At 41.3% G+C, this 22431-nt stretch overlaps 1 protein-coding gene across 1 annotated transcript in view; it reads right to left on the reverse strand.

The window, feature by feature from the left end:
• Positions 1 to 1487: 1487 nt before the first annotated feature.
• Positions 1488 to 22431, reverse strand: part of LOC138362868 (uncharacterized) — a 34255-nt gene continuing 13311 nt past the window's right edge. The window contains exon 2 of the mRNA XM_069321444.1: positions 1488 to 2330. Within this exon, the coding sequence (XP_069177545.1) occupies positions 1488 to 2330 (843 nt within the window). The remainder of the gene's footprint in view (positions 2331 to 22431) is intronic.

The following is a 22431-nucleotide window of genomic DNA, read 5'->3' on the forward strand; positions in this document are numbered from 1 at the left end:
TTGTTATTTTAACAGCAAGCGAGCTGCTGAAAGGATATAGAAATTAATACATTTCATTATATAAATTCATAAAAGTATTTTCCTGTTGCATTATTTGTATTTGCAATGTATAATTGTAAAAATAAATGTATTGATGATGAAGCCACTCATCACAAGAAGGGAAGGGAACTGTCAGGGGAAAGCGCGAAGCCATTACGACAATATAGCACAGGGAAGGGATCAGGATAAGGATTTGGGATGGGACGGGAGGAAAGGAATGGTGCCCAACCACTTCGACGGTCGTGGGGGAGTTGAACGCCGACCTGCATGAAGCGAGACCGTCGTTCTACCGTCCAGCCCCAGTGGGTAAGCCAAAAGACGAGGAACCAACAACGTTTCGGTCCGTCCTGGACCGAAACGTTGTCGTCTCCTTATCTTCTGATGAGTGGTTTGGTCATCTTATATCTTCAGCCCCGTTATTGTGACTCATCGTCAGCAAAATTTTTAATTCTTGTTCAGTAAGTGATTCAAGGAAAATTCATATTAAACTGCTGAATAAATTATATAATTTTATTATTGTAGTTATCCACTATAGCAACTGTATTGTTATTGTTTTATGGTTATCTGACAGACTGTAATATTTTGGAAATATGAGGACAGACTAAGAGTTGGGGTATGATGGCAGACTAAGAGTTGGGGTATGAGGACAGACTAAGAGTTGGGGTATGATGGCAGACTAAGAGTTGGGGTATGAGGATAGACTAAGAGTTGGGGTATGATGGCAGACTAAGAGTTGGGGTATGAGGATAGACTAAGAGTTGGGGTATGATGGCAGACTAAGAGTTGGGGTATGAGGACAGACTAAGAGTTGGGGTATGATGGCAGACTAAGAGTTGGGGTATGAGGATAGACTAAGAGTTGGGGTATGATGGCAGACTAAGAGTTGGGGTATGAGGACAGACTAAGAGTTGGGGTATGATGGCAGACTAAGAGTTGGGGTATGATGGCAGACTTAAGAGTTGGGGTATGATGGCAGACTAAGAGTTGGGGTATGATGGCAGACTAAGAGTTGGGGTATGAGGACAGACTAAGAGTTGGGGTATGAGGACAGACTAAGAGTTGGGGTATGATGGCAGACTAAGAGTTGGGGTATGATGGCAGACTAAGAGCTGGGGTATGATGGCAGACTAAGAGTTGGGGTATGATGGCAAACTAAGAGTTGGGGTATGATGGCAGACTAAGAGCTGGGGTATGATGGCAGACTAAGAGTTGGGGTATGATGGCAGACTCTAGGGTAACAGAAAGGGAAAGAGAAGGGGGGAATGGGTAAGAGAAGGGGAAGATGGGAGGGGTAAGAGAAGGTAGGGGAAGAGGAGGGGGGGGGGGGACGGAGAGAGGTAAGAGAAAGAAGAGGAAGAAGGGAAGTGTAAGAGAAGGAAGGGGAAGAGGAGGGGGAAGCGGGGAGGGGTAAGTGAAGAATGAAGGGGAATAGCAGGGGGAGGGGGTCACTACGCGCGGGTATAAACACTTTTTTTGCCCACCACGGTGATGGTCCTAGCTGGTCCTAGCTCGCTACTAGCTGGTCCTAGCTCGCTACTAGTTGGTCCTAGCTCGCTACTAGTTGGTCCTAGCTCGCTACTAGCTGGTCCTAGCTCGCTACTAGCTGGTCCTAGCTCGCTACTAGCTGGTCCTAGCTCGCTACTAGTTGGTCCTAGCTCGCTACTAGCTGGTCCTAGCTCGCTACTAGCTGGTCCTAGCTCGCTACTAGCTGGTCCTAGCTCGCTACTAGCTGGTCCTAGCTCGCTACTAGCTGGTCCTAGCTCGCTACTAGCTGGTCCTAGCTCGCTACTAGTTGGTCCTAGCTCGCTACTAGCTGGTCCTAGCTCGCTACTAGCTGGTCCTAGCTCGCTACTAGCTGGTCCTAGCTCGCTACTAGTTGGTCCTAGCTCGCTACTAGCTGGTCCTAGCTCGCTACTAGCTGGTCCTAGCTCGCTACTAGCTGGTCCTAGCTCGCTACTAGCTGGTCCTAGCTCGCTACTAGCTGGTCCTAGCTCGCTACTAGCTGGTCCTAGCTCGCTACTAGTTGGTCCTAGCTCGCTACTAGCTGGTCCTAGCTCGCTACTAGCTGGTCCTAGCTCGCTACTAGCTGGTCCTAGCTCGCTACTAGCTGGTCCTAGCTCGCTACTAGCTGGTCCTAGCTCGCTACTAGCTGGTCCTAGCTCGCTTCTAGCTGGTCCTAGCTCGCTACTAGCTGGTCCTAGCTCGCTACTAGCTGGTCCTAGCTCGCTACTAGCTGGTCCTAGCTCGCTACTAGCTGGTCCTCGCCTGTGGGACCCTCGGGACAATCGTTGCTGCCCCACCAACCATTGCTCATTGTATAATATTAATTTAATTCAAAAGTAAAATCAGAGATAAAGTTATTTAAAACATTATTATCTGATTCTTTATTTTTCTTGCTGTATTTTATGAAGATGAACACACCATATTATATCTACCAAGTCATTCCTGTATAATCCAGAGTCCTAACACGTTGTGAGGGATCTAGATCCCTCAGCTAGTTTTTCCTAGTTTCTAGATTTGGCTAGTCACTCTAGAAACTGAAGCTTTCAAAATAACATATGTTTGTTGGGTGTTGAATGAAAGCTTGTGTTACGAACTATCATGTGAGAGTAGTTAGAAGTCTGTGATTGCTCTGTAGAGAGAATTACAGAGATTTTCCTGTTTCTGTGAAGTAGGATGTGAGTTACTTGGACTAAAACTGTTAGAGGTGGGGGGGAGAGTGGAGTGACGCTGCCTTTCCCCCCACATGGGAGACATCACGCCACTCTCCTTAGGCCTCCTCCTCCTTGTGACGTCACAGGACGCCGAGGGTGACGGAGGCATATGATTGGGTCCCGCACGTGTGGTCCAAGCCTAGTTTTGGCGCGAACAACTGTGATTGATCTAGGCATGTTAGTAAGGAGGTAGGGGCATCTGGAGTTCCCTTAGCCCGCGAAATCTTCAGTTTGAATTGGGCGGCCAGGGAAGCAAGAGGTGTTTGGGTGGGGGTGGCACGCTTGCCGCCTCCACCCCCTGTTAATCGCTTCTGTCGTCCAAATTACTCGATTGGTGGCACTCCTGCCATCAGGGGTTGTGTCAAGGCCTAATTAAGTGAATTGGGGCCAGGGATTTACAGAAGAAACAGTAAAAAGCTAAGAGACAGTTGACTGTGTGAACGCATGAGGCAGGCTGGCAGAGCCTCATGGTGTATCAGATTGATCCCTCATCCCTCGGGTCTGAGTATCCTGTCTAGTGGCAATGGACAATTGATGTTGGGCAGTGTACGCATATGTGATATTACAGGCCCATGTTGGACTTTGCATTCCGCCAGGTTGCGTCAGTATGGGGACGCCACCAGCCATTGTCACCCCAGTGTAGAACAAAGGCAGGTTCTAGAGTGATGGGGTGGAGATTCCCCAGCCGCGTGGGTACTCCTGTGGGCGGCACCCATGTGGAAGCCACCCACCCAGGCAAACACCACCCCGCCCGCCAGCCCAGCCGGTGGGGTGTTATGACGTCATGCGCCACTCAGGCCACCCGCACGCCGGCCACCCAACCCCCCCCCCTCTCTCAGCTCGGGAGGGGCGCTGTGGCCACCTGCCTTGGCCACATGCTTTGGCCACTTTCCCGGGACAGCCTAGGGCCACATCTTGTCGACGCATGAGGAGCAAGCCAGTTAAGTGTGTCAGCTAGTGTGGTAGTAACTTTGGTAATGAGGTAAAATAAGGGAAAGAGGGCAGTAGAAAGGAGTAGAAATGTGTACTATTACAGTGTGATGTGTACCGGTGAAATTCCCGGTAAGAGTTATCTCAGAGCCTCGCCAGGCTAGAAAAAACAGCTGAGGGGCAGCTGTCAGTGGAATCCAGGTGTCGGGTAGGGGCGGTACCTGGAGATAGAGATTATACACGGGACCACACTGTATGTTAGTAGACTGACTAGAGTATGTAAATCAGTCAGTGTAGAGATTTACCATATAAGTGATCCAGCCTGTCGATTCTATATAATCGTTCAGGCTGGATTAATGCCATAGAGTACCATAAAATTATAATCATTAGAGGTAGACGGGGATGTCTGTGGCAACCCGTTCTCGCAAATTCGTAAAGTCAATATTGACTTATTAACTACGTGCATAGGTGATATACTAAACATAATAGATACCCTTAAAAAGATTCATAGAAAACACCGACCTTACCTAACCTTGTTAGTATCTTAAGATAAGCATCTTATTGCTTCGTAATTACAATTATTACTTAACCTATACCTATTATAGGTTAGGTAATAATTGTAATTACGAAGCAATAAGATGCTTATCTTAACATACTAAGTAGGTTAGGTAAGGTCGGTGTTTTCTATGAATCTTTTTAAGGGTATCTATTATGTTAAGTATGTCACCTATGCACATATTTAATAAGTCAATATTGACTTATTAAATTTGCGAGAACGGGTTGTCTGTGGAGACCCCTGAAGTCTGTGTAATTAGTTGCACATTAGCACATTACTTGGTGATTTAATTTTCATAGATTATGTGTATGCCATTTCTATGTGTTCATTTGCATGCTTATGTACTGTGTTGTGTGTTAAGTCAGTAGAGGTGATTGCTGACTGATTGCCTAATGATGTCATTAGCATGTGGGGTATGCTGACGGCATCATTATGTTGCAGGTTTGTGCAGTGTTGTTATCAGTTTATACAATATTATTGCCCCAGGAACTGTGTTGAGGGTTTAAGGGACCTCTAGGATTATTCAGGGGAATTTTCAGTACTTAATGAGAGCAGGCAATTCATGGGTTAATTGCCTGGCTGAGGTATGTGTGTGTTCCCAGTATTCCTTTGCAATCAGGTTCAAGAAGTAAAAAAGAGGAAGGGCAGTAATATTAGTATACTTGTGAGTGTTGCACAACCGTGTGTTTTATTGTGTGGGCACAGTAATTAGCGAGTTGCAGTGCTGCAACCCTATGTGGGTAGTGCTGATATGATGTTGCATGCCATTATAGTGTGACCTATGTAACGCTGGGGTTACTTTGTTCCTTTAAGTTATGTTGAGGACTTAAGGATTTAGTGAGTTAATTAAAGGGTAATTAACTGGATAAGGGGTGCACACTTAGTATTGTGGAGTGAGTGGGGGCTGTTAAGAGAAACAGTGTTGAGCTATAATGAGATACGTCTCGGGAGCAATTAATTGTCCATGTGACAGTTAATTGACCACTCTAGCTAATTATGTAATTAGCCTTCTCATCATGAATTCACGTAGTGGGAGAGGTTCTGTCAGAGTCTGTCAGTATTTGTGTTAACGTAATATGCTCGAGACTAATCACCTTTCAGGGGTATAGCAATTAGTGGCTCATGTTAATTAGTGGAGTAATTAGCATTGGAGAGCTCCGGTGACTCGGTAAAGCGAGGTCATGGAGCTAGCATAAATCGTTGTATTAATCATATCCTGTCTGAGGACAGTGGATTATTGGCACATCTTGTTAATTAGGGTAATTAACTCCTTTCCCGTGAATTCACAGTGTTTGATGAGATCTGCTTAGGCAGTGCGGAGTGAGACGTATTTATGGATGATTAATTATCGGTCCTGGTGACAGTTAATTAATGGCTCAGTAATTAGTGGGTTAATTAGGGTAATTAACACTCACTCGTAATTTTTTGACACAGACTGTGGAGAAGCTACCAAGTTAGGGTAGGCTTAATTAACGTAACTCAATGGGGATGTAATTAGTGGTCCGTTTGACCTTAATTGAGAATTACTCACTGAATACTTGCAAGGAGTCAAGTGTGTTGTAATATGTTGAGTTATTGTTAACAAGAGAGAGACAAGTGTTAAAGATTAACATAGAGTATCATCCTGTTGTTGTCTAGTGGGAGACAATTGTTTGTGATTACCGTAGTACTTTGTTGCTGACTGCTGCGATCAGTCAATTAACGTAATTAATCACTTCAGGCAATTTCTTTTGGTTGTCATCTGGTGACGAGAGTAGAGTCATCTAGGAATCTGTGGAGCTGTGTCCCAGAATCCCGCCTTGCCTGTCGGTGTATCGGGTTACAACAAGGCAACTTCTTATTGGGAGTTGCAAAGAGTGTTCACACTGGGTTGTGATAGGGGGAGTCACTGTTGGACTACCCGCCTAGTTACGTGGGTCTCTCCTGGGGGGGCGGGAGGACCCCTAAGTTTGTGATTATAGTAGCTGTCAGGGAAACCGAGACACTATTCATTGCATGCTTGTGTCTTCAGTGGATATCCTTCATTTGTTCAGTTAGTTCATGTTGTCAGCCCGAAATGTCAGCAAGATGGAGCCTGCTGTCACTTCTCGAGGGGCTGTTGAATAGCTGTGTTGCAAATGCCACTTGATGTACAATAATGTAACCATTCGCTGTGGTGTAACTTAGTCTGTGATATTTTTCTTTGTTTTGCAATATTGCGTCATCAGTGGGCACACCTGTGTTCAGGTTAGTTCAGTATGCAGCCTCACAGCAAGGGTTGCTATTTAGCTGTTTGTTCTCGTGCCACTGGATTGACATTAACGTAACGTAAACTCGGTAATGTAGTAGTTAGTCTCTTGTTATTAATAAATTGTTATTTTATAGAAAACAGTCTTTGATGTCAACCCTTCAACCATATTATTCCACCATATTTCTGCATATTATTAAATGTTGATGTGATCTTGATAAGGCGGCTGTTCTTGGGAATTCGAATTCCAATTCATAGCGCCACATCAAATATAAATATTTGATTGTGTGAACCCGTCGGTTACCCTTTATTAGTTTTAACGTCCTGTTTAACTAGGAGGAGCCAGCGGCCTATTGTGGACAGGTTTTCACCCCTGGTGGTGGAGGCCTGGTGGTTTGCTCCCGCTTTTCCTTTTTCTACTGGACTCATGCTTAACTGCCGTGAGCAGATTTTAAACTTGTAGTCCACCTCTTACGGGAGGTAGGCGTAGAGAAAAATCTCACACACGTCATGGCATCTTTGGAGGCTTACACAGTACTTGCCCCAGCCGTCACACAGATCCTGTTATACTCCCCTCCCCCATCACCCCTTCCCCTCCCCCTCTACACCCCTCTTTTCTTCCCCTTCGTCCTCCTCATTCTCTTTCTGTTACCCCTGCCCTCTCCACTTTTCTTCCCTTTTCAACTCATTCCCCTTCTCTTTCCCCTCCCCCCTCCATTTCCCCTTCCTCCTCATCCCCTTCTCTTCCCCCTCCTCGTCCCCTTCTCTTACCCCTCCCCTCTTCCCCCTCCACCTCATACCCCCCTTCCTCCGCATCCACCCTTCTCTTACCCATCCTTCCTCCTTACCCCCCTTTTTCTTACCCTTCCCCCACTTCTTCCTTCTTTTACCTCTCCCCTCTTCCCCTTCCTTCTCTTACCCATCGGGATGTGTAGTTTTGATTAATTCTAGGAAATCTGCTGATGACTGTAAACTCTAGTTGCTTGGAGTGTATGGAGTTACGAGTTCGTTAAGTCTTTTTGCCAGGTGATAGGATGGAGTTGATATTTGGCTTATTATTGGGCGTAGTGATTTACCTGGTTTGTGTGTCTTAACATTGCCATAGGCTTATCCTAAGTCATAGTCGCCTTGGAGTTTAGTTAAATGAACACTACCTTTCTTTGCGTTGATTGCAGTAATAGTTTTGCTCACTTTGCGTTTGAGGTCTTCCATACGGTTCCTAGTGATTCATTGAAATTTGGTGTCATCACTAAGGATACCTTACCTTGAGGTTACCTTGAGGTGCTTCCGGGGCTTAGCGTCCCCGCGGCCCGGTCGTCGACCAGGCCTCCTGGTTGCCGGACTGATCAACCAGGCTGTTGGACGCGGCTGCTCGCAGCCTGACGTATGAGTCACAGCCTGGTTGATCAGGTATCCTTTGGAGGTGCTTATCCAGTTCTCTCTTGAACACTGTGAGGGGTCGGCCAGTTATGCCCCTTATGTGTAGTGGAAGCGTGTTGAACAGTCTCGGACCTCTGATGTTGATAGAGTTCTCTCTCAGAGTACCAGTTGCACCTCTGTTTTTCAACGGGGGTATTCTGCACATCCTGCCATGTCTTCTGGTCTCATGTGATGTTATTTCTGTGTGCAGGTTTGGGACCAGCCCCTCTAATATTTTCCACGTGTAAATTATTATGTACCTCTCCCGCCTGCGCTCAAGGGAGTACAGTTTTAGGCTCTTTAGTCGGTCCCAATAGTTTAGATGTTTTACTGAGTGGATTCTAGCAGTAAAGGATCTCTGCACGCTCTCCAGGTCAGCAATTTCTCCAGCTTTGAAAGGTGCTGTCATTGTGCAGCAGTGCTCTACTCTAGAGAGCACAAGCGTTTTGAAAAGTATCATCATCGGTATAGCATCTCTAGTGTGAAAAGTTCTTGTTATCCAACCTGTCATTTTTCTTGCAGTTGTGACGGCTACTTTATTGTGTTCTTTAAAGGTAAGGTCTTCCGACATGAGTACACCCAGATCATTTACATTGCCTTTTCGTTCTATGTTATGATTTGCCTGAGTTTTGTACGTGGTTTCCGTTTTTATATTTTCATTTTTTTCCATAGCGCATGAGCTGGAACTTATCTTCGTTAAACACCATATTATTTTCTGTAGCCCATAGAAAGACCTGATCTACATCTGACTGGAGGTTCGCCGTGTCCTCTATGTTGCCTACTCTCATGAAGATCCTAGTGTCATCTGCAAAGGATGATACAGTGCAATAGGTTGTGTTCTTGTCTATGTCCGAAATGAGGATGAGAAAAAGTACTGGAGCAAGCACAGTACCCTGGGGGACTGAGCTCATCACGGTTGATGGGCTGGATTTTATTTTGTTGACTATTACACATTGGGTTCTGTTGGTCAGGAAATTGTAGATCCATCTGCCTATTTTTCCGGTAATTCCTTTTGAACGCATTTTATGTGCAATAACACCATGGTCACATTTATCAAAAGCTTTTGCGAAATCTGTGTAAATTACATCCGCGTTATGTTTGTCTTCCATAGCATCTAATGCCATATCATAGTGGTCCAGCAACTGCGACAGGCAAGAGTGCCCTGTTCTGAAACCATGTTGTCCGGGGTTATGGAGTTGCTGTGATTCCATGTATTTTGTGATTTTACTTCTTAGCACTCTCTCAAAAATTTTTATGATGTGCGATGTTAGCGCTATCGGTCTGTAATTTTTTGCCTCAGCCTTATTTCCTCCTTGAAGTGGTGCTATCTCTGCTGTTTTTAGTATATCAGGAATAACGCCAGTATCTAGGCTTTGTCTCCACAGAATGTGGAGGGCCTGCGATAGTGGTTTTTTACAGTTCTTTATGAATATGGAGTTCCAAGAATCCGGGCCTGGTGCAGAGTGCATAGGCATACTGTTTATGGCTTCTTCAAAATCCAGTGGGGATAGGGTGACGTCTGATATATGATTTGATGTTGGTATCGTATCCATGAAAAATTTCATTTGGGTTATCAATCTTTAGTGTGTTTAATGGCTCGCTGAAAACAGAGTCGTACTGCGTCCTCAGTAGCTCGCTCATTTCTTTGTTGTCATCGGTGAAAGTTCCATCTCCCTTTCGTAGGGGCCCGATACTAGATGTGGTTTTTGATCTTGATTTTGCATAGGAGAAAAAATATTTCGGATTTCTTTCTATTTCACTGATGGCCTTTTGCTCTCTTTGCCTCTCCTGGGTTTTGTATGATTCTTGTAGCTTCCGTTCAATTGTTTCTATTTCTCTACCTAACCTTCTTCGCCGTTCTTGAGATAGGGTGCGACTCTCAAGTTGTTCCGCGATTCGTTTTCTTCGCCTATATAGGGAACGACGTTCCCGTTCCAATCTGCATCTCTTCCTCTTTTTTCTCAGAGGTATGCGGTTTGAACATATTTCTAGTGCTACTGAGCTTATTTTTTCCAGGCACTGGTTCAGGTTTGCATTTTCTAGCTGTTCTTCCCAGTTTATTTCTGTGAAGTCCTGGTTTATTTGCTCCCAGTTTATCTGTTTATTATTGAAGTTGAATTTGCTGAAATCTCCACCGGGAATCTGGACTGGTTTTGAAGGTCTACTCCCCATGGTTGTCATAACTTCAATTAAGTTGTGATCTGAGTAACAGGTATTTGTAATCATTATGTTCCTGATCAATTCATCATTATTAGTGAAAATGAGGTCCAGCGTGTTCTCCTTCCTAGTGGGTTCTACTATTTGCTGGTTTAAGGCAAACCTGTCGCACATCCGTAGCAGGTCATTTGCATGTGCCTGTTCATTTAGGCTACTTCCTGGTATTCTTTCTGATATTACTGTATTAGCCAGGTGTTTCCATTTCAGGTGCCGTAGGTTGAAGTCCCCAAGCAGGATGATGTTCGGAGCTGGATTTGTGAGGTTTTCCAAGCAGTGTTCTATTTTCATTAGTTGGTCTTTAAACTGCTGAGGGTTTGCCTCTGGTGACTTATATACAAGGACAATAACTACATTTAAAATCTCTATTTTGATTATCAGCACTTCCACCATATCATTTGAGGTGTTTAGCAGCTCAGTACAGATGAGTGTGTCTTTGATGTAGAGGCTGACCCCACCCTGAAGCCGGTGTTTCCTATCACATCTGAAAAGATTGTATTCTGAGATCCATATTTCACTATCATGGCAGTCCTTTGTGTGGGTTTCTGTTAGGGCTGCAAACACTGCATTTGCCTCATGAAGGAGACCATCTATAAAGTGAACTTTGTTGGGGATTTGCGTGTTTTTATACCCTGGATGTTGGCAAATATAAATGATGTTATCGTGTTAGTGGAAGTGCTGGAAGCCTTACTTGGTGTTAATATCTGAGGCTCTGGTAAGGAGGCCACTGTGTTTGCGTCCAGGGTGTGTCGTTTTGGAAGTGATTCGTCCAGTTTTGGTAGTAGGACGGGTGTTGTCTGGTGTAGTACCTGTGTGCTTGTTGGTAATTTGAATTCCAGTCTTGTGAGTATCTCCGTTCCCCTCTGTAATCCTGTAGTGGTTCCATCTGACTGTTCCTCTCTCTTATATTTACTACTCTATTTCTGCCTTCCTCTAAAAAATTTCCAGTAGTGTCATATTGATCTTCCCGTCTATAACGCTCTGTACCTCTCACATGGAATTCCGGACACTGAAGATTGTAGCATTTTTTGTCCCTAATTGAAAATTGACATAATTTAGGGTGGAAGTATCTACACCCTGTTCCAAAACGGCATGTACCCCTCTCCAACATGTTCCTGCATTTAAGAGGATGCAGAAAATGGCATTTTGCTCCTAATTTTCCATATTTGCATATTCATTTAGCGGAGAATTTGCAAATGTGTTCCGGTTTTGCGTTTTTCAAGGTATTTATATCTGTGACTGTCTTGTCTACCTCTTTATTGGAGCCATCTCCGTTTTTCGTCCCAATTCCTTCATCTATGCACTCTGTCTCACTGTTGCTCTCATCGTTTATATTATCTGGCTCTGCAATATTGCTGTTATTTTGTACCACAATAGTCTCCTCCTCCACACTACTGCTGCAGTTCTCTAAACTACCTGTTTCTGAGTTTTGGTCGTTATCCAATGTTATCTTTTCCCAGTCCGCATATATCACTGGTAGCTTGTCTGTGAATGATAATCTCTGTGACTCGGGAATGTTTTTCATCAGTTTAGTTATGTTCTCTAACATTAATCTGTCATCTTTGCAAACCCAGTAAATTCCTTGCCTTTTTGTGCATCCTGGAGCTAATTCTGTACAGCCCAGGTGAAATCTTATGTTACAGATGCAACACGTTACGCCTGCATTACGTCTTCCCAGTACTCCCGAACACTCGCCACACCTCTCCATTGTCTGATGTATTGTGTTGTATTTGAGAGTCACTGTATGGATCACTTGTTGATGTCAGTCCTTTTAACTCTTTATAAAATTATATGTATATATATTTATATGTTTAATATTTATAATATTATATGTATACCGTATATTAGTAATATTATGTATGTTATTTTGTTCAAACTTTATGGCAGGTACTTAGCGTAGGGTAGCGAAGCTGGTCCCCGGTGAATACAGGTGACCTCTTGTTGTCCCAGGTTGATGTCACCAGTTTCCAGTTACTCGATTTATAACCACTGATGCCGCCTCTTGCCACTATTCTATATTTCTAGTATTCTATATTTATAATATTCACTTCCAACTTATATGTTGTTGTGATACCCGTTCCACATCACTGTTCCACGAATCACCGTTCACTATTTTTTTCCTAATACACGCATGTACACAAAGCCTCGTTCACTGGCTCACACGTGTCTCCCGTTTATTCTCTATTTAACACAAAGTTCTATTGTTAATGACTATTTTCAATTTTCCAGCGGGTCACTATGCACTTTGTTATGACTGTAATCAGTAATCCACGGCAGTAGTCCTAAGAATCCCGGTTAATGACACGATTTTAACAGAGCGCGCACGGTACGTCTTCCCCTCCCTCGACCTCGACTTGACTTCATACCTATGTATTAGGATGTCGCTAATTCTGTTTATGTATTCTTGGGAAGGAATCAATACATATGCTGCTGTCTTGTCGGCTTTTCTTATTGTTACATCTGTAACAATAAGAAATTGTTACATCTGTAAGATGTAACAATAAGAAAAGCCGGACAAGACAGCAGCATATGTATTGATTCCTTCCCAAGAATACATAAACAGAATTAGCGACACCTTTAATGATGACACCAAATTTCAACGAATTACGAGGAACCCTGTGAAAGACCTTAAACGCAAGGTGAACAAAAAATTACTGCAATCAACGCAAAGAAAAGTAGTGTTCATTTAACTATACTCCAAGGCGACTATGGCTTATCATATGCCTATGGTAATGTTAAGACACACAAACCAGATAACACACTATGCCCAATAATCAGTCAAATACCAACTCCGACCTCTCACCTGTCAACAAGACTTAACGAACTCCTAACTCCATACACTCCAAGCAATTATAGTCTACAATCATCAGCAGATTTCCTAGAATCAATCAAAACTACACAGCCCAATGGAATCATTGCTTCCCTGGACGTCGAATCCCTATTTACCAACGTCCCAGTCGACACAACCATAGGAATGATACTGGACAAAGTATACTCTGACGAGAGCACCCCCATATTAGACATACCCAAGCCACACTTGAAGAGTCTTCTCGAGGCATGTACAAAGGAAGCCCCTTTCATCAGTCCACAAGGAGACATGTATTTACAAATAGACGGAGTAGCAATGAGCTCCCGGAGTGTTATTTGCTATTTTTTATATGGGAACCATCGAAGACAGTCTTCAGTAGCAGACAAAAACCAACTGTATACTGCCGTTATGTAGATGACATCATAGTAAAAGACTCAGACGAACTAATTGATCTAAAAAGCCATCTAGAGAGAGAGTCAGTACTCCGATTTACACATGAAAATAGTGAAAATAACAGTCTGCTATTCTTGGATATACTAATAACAAAAACAGGAACCTTTTTAAGCCCCAACGTATATACTAAACCTTACCAACATAGGATTATGCCTGAACGGTAAAAGTGAGTGCCCCAAAGATACAAAGCCAGTGTTCTCAATGCTTATATTCGTCGAGCGCTCACCAACTGCACCGACTGGAGCAACGTGAGTAGAGAGTTTGAAAAATAACACAAGTATTGGTCAACAACGGATATAGCAACACGGAAATTAACGCTGCTATAAGAAGACACTTGGATCGATGGTATAATCCTGAACCTAGAACAGAAACCACAATACCTCCAATAAAATTATATTATAAATCAACCATGCACAGTAAAAATAATAAAGAAGAAAGAATAATGAAAGAGATAATCCGTAGAGGAGTAAAAAGCATTACTTCTAACCAAAACATAGTCATGATCATATTCTACAGAAGCAAGAAGACTACCAACCTCCTTATCAAAAACAGCCCAAAGCCGACGGATAACCCTTTACATCAGTCAAACGTTATATACATGTACCCCTGCCCCCATGAAGGATGTAACCTTCAATCTAAGTACATAGGTATGACGTCGACCAAGCTGACGAGGCGTTTGACCTGTCATCTTCAATCCGGTGTCCCCAGAAATCACATGAGACAAGCCCATGACATCACCCCTAACAAAAAAATGTTAAATAAAAATACTTGTATAATAGACAAAACCCAAGATGTAAGACGATGACAATTTCTTGAAGCAATCTACATAAAAGTAGAACAAGCTACCATAAATACTCATATTACGAAACTATTCACTCTACTCACCATACCAAGACCTGAAGGTCAAGATGCCAACATAGAAGACACTGCTCGACAAACAGCACCCACTTAGCTTGATTAATCTTTGTATGTACCCTATTTATCCTTACTTCTTTTCTCCTTCATGTCTACCCAATGTATACCCTTTGTTTACACCTAATCCCATTTTTCGATCCATTTGTATTCTCCTGACCTGCTATTAGTATAAAATATAATGTTCTGAACTGTAACATCACTTGAGAATGAACCATGTAGGTTCGATACGTCGTGGGATTTTATAATAAGTGTAATACGTTCTTCACTTATTCACTTCTTTTTGTTCACCTTGAAAACAATATGACTTTTGGTGAACTCCTCTTACAGCTGAACCCTGATGCAAGAGCATTAGTAAGAGGGATAGAAGCCCTAAATCAGAATATATATATATATATATATATATATATATATATATATATATATATATATATATATATATATATATATATATATATATATATATATATATATATATGCAAACAAGCCTGAATGGTCCCCAGGCATACATGCAACATGCTCACACCCCAGAAATGACTCGAACCCAAACTGCCAGGAGCACTATGCAACTGGTGTACAGGGCACCTTATGCACTCGACCATCACGACCGGACAAAAGCAATGCATGTGCGTTGCTAAGCCAAAGCAACCTTCCCTGTCTCCCAGTCCTCCCCACCATTCCCCACTCCACCGTCCCCTCGTCCTCCGCACCAATCCCCATACCACCATCTCCTCTTCCTTCCCACCATGCCCCACTCCCCATGTCCCTTTGCCCTACCCACCATTTTCCATTCCCCCATCCCCTCGTCCCCACCATCCCAAACTCCCCCGTCCCCTCGTCCTTCCCCACCATTACCCCCTCCATTGTCCCCTCGTCCTCCACATCATCTCTCACTTCCGTCCCCTCGTCATCCCCACCATTCCCCACTCCCTCGTCTGATGCCTTCCCAAATAGTCTCATGTTCACATCAGAAAATTGGGAACATCAAGTGATGTGATGTTCCCATCACTGAAATATCAGAAAAACAGTTAAAAAATGAAATGAAAATATGAAAAAATATAAAAATAAACTATTCTCACGAAATGAACGGTCTGGTAAACAACACAGCTCAATTCCAATGCAATTCACACAAAATAATTAAATCAAAACGAAAATAAATCAAAATCTAGTAAAATTTAATTTACCAATGCAATCAGAAACATTGAAATTGAATTGTAACATCTTTAGTATGGCATGTGTGCTGCTCTTACATGAAACAGATGGCGCTGTTTTTCAAGAAAAGCATAGTTTTACCTGTCACAGGAGTGGCATCTGTGGGAAAATCCTAGCAAGGTTTAACTGTTTTTATTCTGTGAATATTCAATATTTACTTTATTTTTCTAATTACTTTAATATTATATTATTTTTATTTTATTATTTTTCTTAGTAAGTTAGTTAGTTAGTTAGCAGTAAGTGGACTGTATATATTCTGATTCAGCTTGCTAGAACTTATCACACACAATTGGAGGGACAATTTGTAGCTTAAACCAGTTTGAGGTGGATCCTTCATAAACCACAAATTGTTTACCTAGTCTTTAATATATAAATTATAAATCATACCACATATGGTGGTCTAATCTACTATTATACTGCAGTAAAATAAATTTATAACTACTAATACTATGTCTACAGTATGAACACAAAAGAGCCTAACTGCTACTGTTGGTGGGGCTGTGCTAATTGTAGCATCAAATGGGGGTGTGGCCCTGTGCCTCTGAGTGCCACGTAATGGCGGCTGTATGGAGGCCTACAAGGCTTGATGTACAGCAGGTAACTATTCTTATAATTATATTGGGAGACAGCTTCCTGCTTCACTAACCCCCCCCCTCACAATTACCTGTTTGAGATGTAAGGAATTAATAATGGTTCCCTAAACATATAAATACAGGAATGACATGGAATATGTGTGTATGTAGAGCTGAGTAAACTCATTGAGTTTGGGGATTTAATCCCACGTCTTAACGATATTTCCTACAATAATAATGGGCAGTATTAAATGCAATAGAAATACCGAAAATTGTTCTTCCCTTTGTTCATGAGATATTCGGTTGGGCGGATCGTAGATGATCCTGTGTCGAAGCTCGGAGAAAGAACCTTTTGTCTTGTAAATTCGTCAGGGAGAGCTTTCTCACTGTTTACAAGTTGCTGTGTGTACGTGACGACGCTCAAGGGGAGATACGTCCTCAAGTGTTTGGTGCTTCTATTCATGTTTAAGGAATAGAGAGTTAAGGTATATTCCTGTTGTATTTAATTATATTCAGTCCTAGTGAACAATTTTTTATTAGATTTAAACACTAGACCGTTGTTTAAAAGAAATTAGAATTGATATAAATACGTGGCGTCGATGACGTCACGGAATCACTCATTCTCTTTTCCTTTATAGGGGTAACTTATGTTTTGTGTGTGTCGGATTTCCGACAGCATCTGTACTTTTACTTACGAAATGAACGGTATGGTAAACAACACAGCTCAATTCCAACACAATGTCACACAAAATAATTCACAAAAAAATTAAAATAAATTGAAATCTGTGAAAATAAATTATATATATATATATATATATATATAATTTATATATATATATATATATATATAAATTATAAAATTTATATATATATATATATATATATATATATATATATATATATATATATATATATATATATATATATATATATATATATATATGCAAACAAGCCTGAATGGTCCCCAGGCATACATGCAACATGCTCACACCCCAGAAATGACTCGAACCCATACTGCCAGGAGCACTATGCAACTGGTGTACAGGGCACCTTATCCACTCGACCATCACGACCGGACAAAAGCAATGCATGTGCGTTGCTAAGCCAAAGCAACCTTCCCTGTCTCCCAGTCCTCCCCACCATTCCCCCCTCACCCGTCTCCTTGGCCTCCCAACCATTCCCCACTCCACCGTCCCCTCGTCCTCCGCACCAATCCCCATACCACCATCTCCTCTTCCTTCCCACCATGCCGCACTCCCCCTGTCCCTTTGCCCTACCCACCATTCTCCATTCCCCCATCCCCTCGTCCCCACCATCCTAAACTCCCCCGTCCCCTCGTCCTTCCCCACCATTACCCCCTCCATTGTCCCCTCGTCCTCCACATCATCTCTCACTTCCGTCCCCTCGTCATCCCCACCATTCCCCACTCCCTCGTCCGATGCCTTCCCAAATGGTCTCATGTTCACATCAGAAAATTGGGAACATCAAGTGATGTGATGTTCCCATCACTGAAATATAAGAAAAACAGTTAAAAAATGAAATGAAAATATGAAAAAATATAAAAATAAACTATTCTCACGAAATGAACGGTCTGGTAAACAACACAGCTCAATTCCAATGCAATTCACACAAAATAATTAAATCAAAACGAAAATAAATCAAAATCTAGTAAAATTTAATTTACCAATGCAATCAGAAACATTGAAATTGAATTGTAACATCTTTAGTATGGCATGTGTGTTGCTCTTACATGAAACAGATGGCGCTGTTTTTCAAGAAAAGCATAGTTTTACCTGTCACAGGAGTGGCATCTGTGGGAAAATCCTAGCAAGGTTTAACTGTTTTTATTCTGTGAATATTCAATATTTACTTTATTTTTCTAATTACTTTAATATTATATTATTTTTATTTTATTATTTTTCTTAGTAAGTTAGTTAGTTAGCAGTAAGTGGACTGTATATATTCTGATTCAGCTTGCTAGAACTTATCACACACAATTGGAGGGACAATTTGTAGCTTAAACCAGTTTGAGGTGGATCCTTCATAAACCACAAATTGTTTACCTAGTCTTTAATATATAAATTATAAATCATACCACATATGGTGGTCTAATCTACTATTATACTGCAGTAAAATAAATTTACAACTACTAATACTATGTCTACAGTATGAACACAAAAGAGCCTAACTGCTACTGTTGGTGGGGCTGTGCTTATTGTAGCATCAAATGGGGGTGTGGCCCTGTGCCTCTGAGTGCCACGTAATGGCGGCTGTATGGAGGCCTACAAGGCTTGATGTACAGCAGGTAACTATTCTTATAATTATATTGGGAGACAGCTTCCTGCTTCACTAACCCCCCCTCACAATTACCTGTTTGAGATGTAAGGAATTAATAATGGTTTCCTAAACATATAAATACAGGAATGACATGGAATATGTGTGTGTGTAGAGCTGAGTAAACTCATTGAGTTTGGGGATTTAATCCCACGTCTTAACGATATTTCCTATAATAATAATGGGCAGTATTAAATGCAATAGAAATACCGAAAATTGTTCTTCCCTTTGTTCATGAGATATTCGGTTGGGCGGATCGTAGATGATCCTGTGTCGAAGCTCGGAGAAAGAACCTTTTGTCTTGTAAATTCGTCAGGGAGAGCTTTCTCACTGTTTACAAGTTGCTGTGTGTACGTGACGACGCTCAAGGGGAGATACGTCCTCAAGTGTTTGGTGCTTCTATTCATGTTTAAGGAATAGAGAGTTAAGGTATATTCCTGTTGTATTTAATTATATTCAGTCCTAGTGAACAATTTTTTATTAGATTTAAACACTAGACCGTTGTTTAAAAGAAATTAGAATTGATATAAATACGTGGCGTCGATGACGTCACGGAATCACTCATTCTCTTTTCCTTTATTTGGGTAACTTATGTTATTATGTGTGTCGGATTTCCGACAGCATCTGTATTTTTACTTACGAAATGAATGGTATGGTAAACAACACAGCTCAATTCCAACACAATGTCACACAAAATAATTCACAAAAAAATTAAAATAAATTGAAATCTATGAAAATAAATTATATATATATATATATATATATATAATTTATATATATATATATATATATATATATAAATTATAAAATTTATATATATATATATATATATATATATATATATATATATATATATATATATATATATATATATATATATATATATATATATATATATATATATATATATATATATATATATATATGCAAACAAGCCTGAATGGTCCCCAGGCATACATGCAACATGCTCACACCCCAGAAATGACTCGAACCCATACTGCCAGGAGCACTATGCAACTGGTGTACAGGGCACCTTATCCACTCGACCATCACGACCGGACAAAAGCAATGCATGTGCGTTGCTAAGCCAAAGCAACCTTCCCTGTCTCCCAGTCCTCCCCACCATTCCCCCCTCACCCGTCTCCTTGGCCTCCCAACCATTCCCCACTCCACCGTCCCCTCGTCCTCCGCACCAATCCCCATACCACCATCTCCTCTTCCTTCCCACCATGCCGCACTCCCCCTGTCCCTTTGCCCTACCCACCATTCTCCATTCCCCCATCCCCTCGTCCCCACCATCCTAAACTCCCCCGTCCCCTCGTCCTTCCCCACCATTACCCCCTCCATTGTCCCCTCGTCCTCCACATCATCTCTCACTTCCGTCCCCTCGTCATCCCCACCATTCCCCACTCCCTCGTCCGATGCCTTCCCAAATGGTCTCATGTTCACATCAGAAAATTGGGAACATCAAGTGATGTGATGTTCCCATCACTGAAATATAAGAAAAACAGTTAAAAAATGAAATGAAAATATGAAAAAATATAAAAATAAACTATTCTCACGAAATGAACGGTCTGGTAAACAACACAGCTCAATTCCAATGCAATTCACACAAAATAATTAAATCAAAACGAAAATAAATCAAAATCTAGTAAAATTTAATTTACCAATGCAATCAGAAACATTGAAATTGAATTGTAACATCTTTAGTATGGCATGTGTGTTGCTCTTACATGAAACAGATGGCGCTGTTTTTCAAGAAAAGCATAGTTTTACCTGTCACAGGAGTGGCATCTGTGGGAAAATCCTAGCAAGGTTTAACTGTTTTTATTCTGTGAATATTCAATATTTACTTTATTTTTCTAATTACTTTAATATTATATTATTTTTATTTTATTATTTTTCTTAGTAAGTTAGTTAGTTAGCAGTAAGTGGACTGTATATATTCTGATTCAGCTTGCTAGAACTTATCACACACAATTGGAGGGACAATTTGTAGCTTAAACCAGTTTGAGGTGGATCCTTCATAAACCACAAATTGTTTACCTAGTCTTTAATATATAAATTATAAATCATACCACATATGGTGGTCTAATCTACTATTATACTGCAGTAAAATAAATTTACAACTACTAATACTATGTCTACAGTATGAACACAAAAGAGCCTAACTGCTACTGTTGGTGGGGCTGTGCTTATTGTAGCATCAAATGGGGGTGTGGCCCTGTGCCTCTGAGTGCCACGTAATGGCGGCTGTATGGAGGCCTACAAGGCTTGATGTACAGCAGGTAACTATTCTTATAATTATATTGGGAGACAGCTTCCTGCTTCACTAACCCCCCCTCACAATTACCTGTTTGAGATGTAAGGAATTAATAATGGTTTCCTAAACATATAAATACAGGAATGACATGGAATATGTGTGTGTGTAGAGCTGAGTAAACTCATTGAGTTTGGGGATTTAATCCCACGTCTTAACGATATTTCCTATAATAATAATGGGCAGTATTAAATGCAATAGAAATACCGAAAATTGTTCTTCCCTTTGTTCATGAGATATTCGGTTGGGCGGATCGTAGATGATCCTGTGTCGAAGCTCGGAGAAAGAACCTTTTGTCTTGTAAATTCGTCAGGGAGAGCTTTCTCACTGTTTACAAGTTGCTGTGTGTACGTGACGACGCTCAAGGGGAGATACGTCCTCAAGTGTTTGGTGCTTCTATTCATGTTTAAGGAATAGAGAGTTAAGGTATATTCCTGTTGTATTTAATTATATTCAGTCCTAGTGAACAATTTTTTATTAGATTTAAACACTAGACCGTTGTTTAAAAGAAATTAGAATTGATATAAATACGTGGCGTCGATGACGTCACGGAATCACTCATTCTCTTTTCCTTTATTTGGGTAACTTATGTTATTATGTGTGTCGGATTTCCGACAGCATCTGTACTTTTACTTACGAAATGAATGGTATGGTAAACAACACAGCTCAATTCCAACACAATGTCACACAAAATAATTCACAAAAAAATTAAAATAAATTGAAATCTATGAAAATAAATTATATATATATATATATATATATAATTTATATATATATATATATATATATAAATTATAAAATTTATATATATATATATATATATATATATATATATATATATATATATATATATATATATATATATATATATATATATATATATATATATATATATATATATATGCAAACAAGCCTGAATGGTCCCCAGGCATACATGCAACATGCTCACACCCCAGAAATGACTCGAACCCATACTGCCAGGAGCACTATGCAACTGGTGTACAGGGCACCTTATCCACTCGACCATCACGACCGGACAAAAGCAATGCATGTGCGTTGCTAAGCCAAAGCAACCTTCCCTGTCTCCCAGTCCTCCCCACCATTCCCCCCTCACCCGTCTCCTTGGCCTCCCAACCATTCCCCACTCCACCGTCCCCTCGTCCTCCGCACCAATCCCCATACCACCATCTCCTCTTCCTTCCCACCATGCCGCACTCCCCCTGTCCCTTTGCCCTACCCACCATTCTCCATTCCCCCATCCCCTCGTCCCCACCATCCTAAACTCCCCCGTCCCCTCGTCCTTCCCCACCATTACCCCCTCCATTGTCCCCTCGTCCTCCACATCATCTCTCACTTCCGTCCCCTCGTCATCCCCACCATTCCCCACTCCCTCGTCCGATGCCTTCCCAAATGGTCTCATGTTCACATCAGAAAATTGGGAACATCAAGTGATGTGATGTTCCCATCACTGAAATATAAGAAAAACAGTTAAAAAATGAAATGAAAATATGAAAAAATATAAAAATAAACTATTCTCACGAAATGAACGGTCTGGTAAACAACACAGCTCAATTCCAATGCAATTCACACAAAATAATTAAATCAAAACGAAAATAAATCAAAATCTAGTAAAATTTAATTTACCAATGCAATCAGAAACATTGAAATTGAATTGTAACATCTTTAGTATGGCATGTGTGTTGCTCTTACATGAAACAGA

Source organism: Procambarus clarkii, chromosome 9 (assembly GCF_040958095.1).
Source record: "Procambarus clarkii isolate CNS0578487 chromosome 9, FALCON_Pclarkii_2.0, whole genome shotgun sequence".
NCBI classification, from domain to species: Eukaryota; Metazoa; Arthropoda; class Malacostraca; order Decapoda; family Cambaridae; genus Procambarus; species Procambarus clarkii.